General features: G+C 32.0%; 1 protein-coding gene across 1 annotated transcript; it reads left to right on the top strand.

Annotated features, from left to right (window-relative positions):
* The first annotated feature begins 2,009 nt into the window (after nt 1-2,009).
* Nucleotides 2,010-6,038, top strand: LOC131633711 (protein NRT1/ PTR FAMILY 6.2-like). The gene is made up of 6 exons (XM_058904402.1): nt 2,010-2,157; nt 2,261-2,363; nt 3,526-3,743; nt 3,839-4,380; nt 4,465-4,808; nt 5,063-6,038. Exons 1-6 carry the CDS (start codon nt 2,155-2,157, stop codon nt 5,590-5,592), a joined length of 1,740 nt encoding a protein of 579 aa, XP_058760385.1. The 5' UTR covers nt 2,010-2,154; the 3' UTR covers nt 5,593-6,038.
* Nucleotides 6,039-6,756: the final 718 nt, after the last annotated feature.

Genomic DNA, 6,756 nt, shown 5'->3' with positions numbered 1-6,756 from the left:
ACATAAAGTCCATTGAAGCTTTAAGGCTTTAGATAAAGTTGCAATTCTCAAGCATGGGAGAAGATTGGTCAAACATCATGTGTCAAAGACTTTAACATCTCATATCAATTGAAAACAAGAAAGACCAACGAATCTAATTATTCTTCAATGCTCGAGTCCAATCAATCTAGGCATTTTGGATAACCAACTAGTAGTTCACATTTCGTTCTAATTAACATGGCATCAAAATCTAAATGGTGTTACATATTGTGGTAATCTAAGAGAGGATACTTGGATCCTCTGAGACACAGAAAATAAGCAAGCAAAAAGACTTGGTTTCTAAGTAATAACATGAACACGAGTGCCTGAAGAATCATAAGCTGATGGATACAAATAGAAGAACCAAATATTATTTAATTTTTTTAATATATAAATTATTTTCATTTTATTACAATTTATTTTTAAAGTTTTAAATTAATGATACACAAATATTTGTGCATGGATATACATTTTAACAACTTGTGTACCATAAAAGCCACTAAAAGAAAATTTGAACAAGTTCCTTTTGAGGAAAAGGAAATATCAACAAAGCCTTTAGTTATTGTCAAAAATAAAAATATTCTTCGATGCTAACCACACATTTTTCTAATACTCGGTTGTATAACTCTCTTTGTTATTCAATCTATCTTTAATAATATGTCATGTTTATAAAATAAATATGTCTTAAATTATTACTATATTTTTTAATTTTTATTTATATTTCACACATTATTAACAAAAGATGCTTTTATAAAATAACTTGAATTAATTATATTTTCTTAGTTTACATGAAATGGTTAAGTTAAGATATATTTAAGCTAGAGAGAGAATATATTATGCAAGTCACATGGGTCATACCATTTGTGAAAAGATATCTTTATTAAATAAGGAACAATATTTACATGATTTAATATTGTTTATGATTTAGTAATGTTTATACTTTGCTAGATTATATGCTACATTAAGTGGAGTAACAATTATTATTGAAGAGATTTCAAATTACATATTGTCTACATATAATATTTAAAGAGTTTATACATAATACTATAGAGTAACACTTTATTTTTTTCAAATTGATTTTATAAAGAGGTATTCAACTAAACTCTAATATAACATCAAATTCTATCAAATAAATTATTGGTTGTCTATCATTTATATTCACGCACTAAACCCAATAAATTATTAGACATAAGGGGGTTTGGATAAAAAGAATCAAATATTGTAATCTTTAAATATAATTGGATAATATAATTAGGTAACTTAATTAAAAGTTATGAGTTCGAATTTAATTATGTGAACACAATAGTGTTAAATTTTCCAAAAAAAAAAAATTGTCCTTCGCCATGTTTGAGAAATTAATTTTTGCAGCTGCGGCGAAAATACTTGATTTATTAGAAAAAACATAAAAAAAAAAAAGACAGCTTCCTCCAAAAACCAATGTGTATGCATCAACATAATCTAAAGTATATCTATGTTCTATTTATTGAAGTTTATTGTTCATACAAAGCAATGTGAGTGCATGTAACCTTCTTCCAAGTCAAACCATGAATCCTCATCAATGGCACAATTGAGTCCTTACATTTCTAACAACAATCACAATTGACAACAAGAAAAAAATTAAAGATTATGAATCCTTTTCAAAAGTGGGGCATCAAAAGCACTTTGAAGGAGTCATCCAATGATGTAGTGGCTCACAATTACAGCCTTCATAGCACAAAAGAAAAGATCACAGATTGCAATGTTGTTCCCATATTCCACTAATTCCTCGTGATCTCTCTTCATCAATCAACATTACCTTTAATTTTTTACTATCTCTCATTAATAATGCTCACAAATAAATAAATTTCTTTTGAGAAAAATAAACGGTTTAAATCAATCCTAGAACCTTCCACTTTATATTTTGTGTGCCAAACCTCATCCCTTAACTTTATTTCAAAGAGTGATCTGTCTCAATTTTTCTCAAATGAATATAGTGGACCTGTCACTTTCATATTCTTATTGGCCTTTATTGAAGTCACTTTATCCCTATAAATAGGAAAGCTTTCACAACAAACCTATGCAGTGAGTTAAAGTGTGTGTGCAAACAAAGTCAAGACTATAGCACCTAGAGTTCTTTTCTTTGTGGAACTTCATAGCATGGTTAGTTTATGATAAGTTTGTGGTCATTGACTTAAGAACTCATCTAGTCTTTTACTATTTTTTTTCTTCTTTTGTTGAAAATATTTTGTGTGAATATTTTCAGGAGAAGAAAATGAGTTGGACAGTTGGAGATGCTGTTGACTATAAAGGTTTTCCTGCTGATAGGTCCAAAACTGGTGGTTGGGTTCCAGCTGCTCTTATTTTAGGTTTGTAACATTTCTAGCATAACCATTCAATCTCTTTATTACTCATGATCTTGATATAACTACCTAACACCGACACCTCTGAAGAAAGACATGTTCATCTCATTGTTGGACACGACACTAATACAACACTGATGCTTATGATTACGTTCGGTCTGTTAGGATGTGTCTGGTGTTTGGTATCTGTGTATGTGTTTTAGAAGGATGTAGAAACACATAGTGTATATGAAGATGATGTTGCATAGTTTGGAAAATATAATCCATTATTGGAATACTTTCTCTTCTCTAACATGTTTCTCTTTTATTGCAATAGTAGCTTGAGGCATAGATAGACAAAGCTTAACTTTAAACACATGAAATCTCTTAAAAGATTGAAATAGTAGTTGGATGTCATTAATGGTTTTAATGACTAACCAACTGTAAAAAGTTTTTAGTACATGTGTTGCATTAATTATTTTAATTTCTCTTTAATTATTTATATTATATAACTTAACAATAACCATTTTTCAGTTATTATAATTGAGTGAAAAAAAATTGACAGTAATTTTTTTAAGATGTGTAAGTTATTATTTTTGCAATAATAGATGATATTAGAAAAATGATTTTGGGGGTTATGATTGCATTTGAGGAAGTAGACAAAAGAAGAGAATATTGAAGGACAAACAAACCATGTGAAATAAGAACTATTTAGCATTTTCTTACATACTGATTGATAATAATTTCTGTCATTTTCTGTTTGGAGTAGGAGGAAAGAGCATAATATTTTATATATAAGCTTTTTGATGTGAATTAAGATACTAATATTCCTTATTTATCAACTTCTTTATAATCTTATTTTATCATCTACTTTCTAAAAGTTGAGTTCTACTTTAGGTGGCATTAGAATGGACTCTTTTGTTCCTATTTTTTGTCCTTTTTCATTTGATTAAGATTCACTTTTGACTTACAATATCTATTTGTTTCACTTTTGAAGGAGGAAAAATTGGTCCAGAATCGTATAATTGATTTTGACATGTTTAGATGTTTTGTAGTAAAAGAAATTTACCTTCAGAATTGATTCTAACTTTTATCACCGCGTAACCAAATATATTATTTTTGTTACGACGAGGAATCTTTCCATGCGACAGAATCTAAGAGTATACTGTACTTGTGGAAATTGTTCCAGGGATTGAAATTGTTGAGAGGCTCTCAACAATGGGAATTGCAGTGAACTTGGTGACATATCTGATGGGAGTCATGCATCTTCCAAGCTCAACTGCAGCCAATACCGTGACTGATTTCATGGGAACATCATTTCTCCTTTGTTTGCTTGGTGGTTTTCTAGCAGATACCTTCCTTGGAAGATATAAGACTATTGGAATCTTTGCTGCAATTCAAACTCTGGTTAGCCGAAATAAACTCGTGTTTTTTCTAGCATTATTTGGATTACTTTAGTATCAATGCATGTGTTTATAGCTTTGAGGGAATGGTGATTTCAGGGTACTGCAGCATTAGCAATCTCAACAAAGTTGCCACAGCTAAGTCCACCACCTTGTCACGCGGGCGAAACTTGCAAGCCAGCTGATGGAATCCAAATGGGAATCTTGTACTTGGCTCTATACCTTATTGCACTAGGAACGGGCGGACTTAAGTCGAGCATTTCAGGATTTGGTTCAGATCAATTCGATGAGAAAGACGAGAAGGAGAAATCGCAGATGACTTATTTCTTCAACAGGTTTTTCTTCTTCATCAGTTTGGGAACTCTTGCAGCTGTGACAGTACTTGTTTACATACAAGACAAAATTAGTCGAAGTTGGGCTTATGGAATATGTTCGGTTTCGATGATCATAGCCATTTTGATATTCTTAGCGGGGACGACAAGATACCGATACAAGAAGAGTTTGGGAAGTCCTATTGTCCATATTTTTCAAGTTATTGTTGCAGCTGTGAAGAAAAGGAAGATGGAACTTCCATACAATGTTGGATCTTTGTATGAGGACACTCCTGAGGATTTAAGAATAGAGCACACCGATCAGTTTCGGTAAGCTCATCTTCATCTAACCTTCTAAATGGTTTCTGTCATGATCATTATTATTTTCTGGTTTTAATATTTTCGATTTTGTAGTTTTTTGGAGAAGGCCGCGATTGTGGTAGAAGGTGATTTTGACAAGGACTTATATGGTTCTGGTCCGAATCCATGGAAGCTGTGCTCACTGACAAGAGTAGAAGAGGTGAAAATGATGGTGAGACTTCTACCAATATGGGCCACAACCATTATATTTTGGACCACATATGCACAAATGATCACCTTTTCAGTTGAACAAGCTTCCACAATGCAAAGGAATGTTGGAGGTTTTGAAATCCCTGCAGGATCTCTCACCGTCTTCTTTGTGGCCGCAATCCTAATCACTCTCGCAGTCAATGATCGAATCATCATGCCCCTTTGGAAGAAAATGAACGGCAAACCAGGTATAAAACATTCCGTGATTTGTTATTGCTTGAACAACAAGCAACCAGTATAGAAGATTAAAGAAAAACAAAAGTAAAAGACAATGAACACGATTGACCTTTGTTAAAGCAGTTTGACCAGTGATGCTTATCTCTGCGACTAATAATTAGGGTTACAGTGTTACAAGTAATATATATAATATTCCGGCTCAGTTTACAATATAATTAATTCATGAACCTCTTAGTTAGTACTAACTCGGCGTCTCGTCTCTTAGGTTTCACCAATCTACAAAGGATTGCCATTGGACTTTTGCTATCAGCATTTGGAATGGCAGCAGCTTCTCTAGGTGAGGTGAAAAGGTTATCAGTGGCAAAAGGTGTAAAAGGAAACCAAACAGCACTACCAATAAGTGTTTTCCTTCTAATTCCACAATTCTTCTTGGTTGGTTCTGGTGAAGCATTCATATACACAGGCCAACTTGATTTCTTCATAACACAATCACCAAAAGGAATGAAGACAATGAGCACTGGTCTCTTCCTCACAACGCTATCGCTCGGTTTCTTCATCAGCAGTTTCCTTGTGTCAGTTGTGAAGAAAGTAACTGGCACTAGAGATGGACAAGGATGGCTAGCTGATCATATAAACAAAGGAAGGCTTGACTTGTTCTATGCACTTCTTACCATACTTAGTGTCATCAATTTTGTAGCATTTTTGGTGTGTGCATTTTGGTATAAGCCTAAGAAGGCCAAGCCATCAATGCAAATGGGGACAATCAATGGATCTTCAGTTGAGGAGAAGTGCTAAAAGTATGTTAAGATTGGGAATTAAACCCATCATTATAATTATTGGTACTTTCTTGAATTCTAGGTAGGAAGTTATGTGATGCATCCAAAGAAAGGCTTGAGTTTGATATAATATTCTTGGTGATGATACTAAAGAAATAATATGTTTAGGTTGGTTTCCTTGTGTAAAATTGTAACATATTGTATTTTCAAGCCCTTGCTAGTTTTTTTTACTCAATCAGGCTTGCTTTGTAATCTTTCCCTTATGTACATTGTTAAGGGATGGTTTGAATTTATAAAGAGAACACCCATTCTCACACAAAACTTTGAAGCTACTATTGTTTTTATGGACAAAAAATCTTTTGTACTAGGGAAGAAACTTGTGTTTTTTTAAAATTATTCTCATGCTCTAGAGAAAAGAAGAAATAATATAAAGTAATTAATTTTAGAATTTTGAATTATAAGACATTTAAATTTGTATTTGTTTGCTAAGCAAAATATTTAACAAGGAGAACAAGGAATTTAAATTTGTACATGTTTCTTTCTACAAAATGTCTTTATAAATAAGTTCTTATCTTTGTTTAAGAAAAACAACTCTTTTGTGAGTTTGTAAGGCTGATTAATCCCAAATGTCATATATTACTAATGTTCTTATGAATGCTATAGTTGGGTGGTTGAGTTGATGGTTAGTTTATGTCTCTTAAATTCAAGATAGTGTTGACTAACGGACTCTAAACAAAGAGACAAAGGGGAAGGGAATAAATTGTGTTGATTGAAAATTGATGTCCAAGCATCAAAATTTTGATTTATAAAAATATTTAAATTAATTTCATTAAACAAATAGAGAATAAGCATCCGAATAGATGAAAGAATGAATGAAAACGAGATGGAGAGAAAGAAATATAGCATAAAGAAAATAAAACGATGGAAAATAAAGAGATAAGAAAAAGAGAATTTACACCCAAGATTTCAACAGGTTTGTCCTAACCACTTGGCCTACCCCTATTTTCAAATAGTTATCTCTCGAGAGTTCCACTAGAGATGTGAATTTTTCACATGTTATGTCTATGAAGCTTTTTACAACCAAGCAAAGATTTTAACTAGCTAATCTCACGAACCAAACAAGAAATTTTAACAGAGTAATCTCCAAATTAGACAAGAGATTTTAATAGGTTAATCTTCAAGT

This window comes from Vicia villosa, linkage group LG1 (genome assembly GCF_029867415.1).
Source record: "Vicia villosa cultivar HV-30 ecotype Madison, WI linkage group LG1, Vvil1.0, whole genome shotgun sequence".
NCBI lineage: Eukaryota > Viridiplantae > Streptophyta > Magnoliopsida > Fabales > Fabaceae > Vicia > Vicia villosa.
This window is presented reverse-complemented; position numbering and strand designations above follow the sequence as displayed.

Bases quoted from the DNA above. Each gene is read 5' to 3' on its own strand.
- LOC131633711 (XM_058904402.1), top strand. The intron at 2,364-3,525 runs GTTTGTAACATT...AAATTGTTCCAG, and splicing joins TCCAGCTGCTCTTATTTTAG to GGATTGAAATTGTTGAGAGG. The intron at 3,744-3,838 runs GTTAGCCGAAAT...TGGTGATTTCAG, and splicing joins TTGCTGCAATTCAAACTCTG to GGTACTGCAGCATTAGCAAT.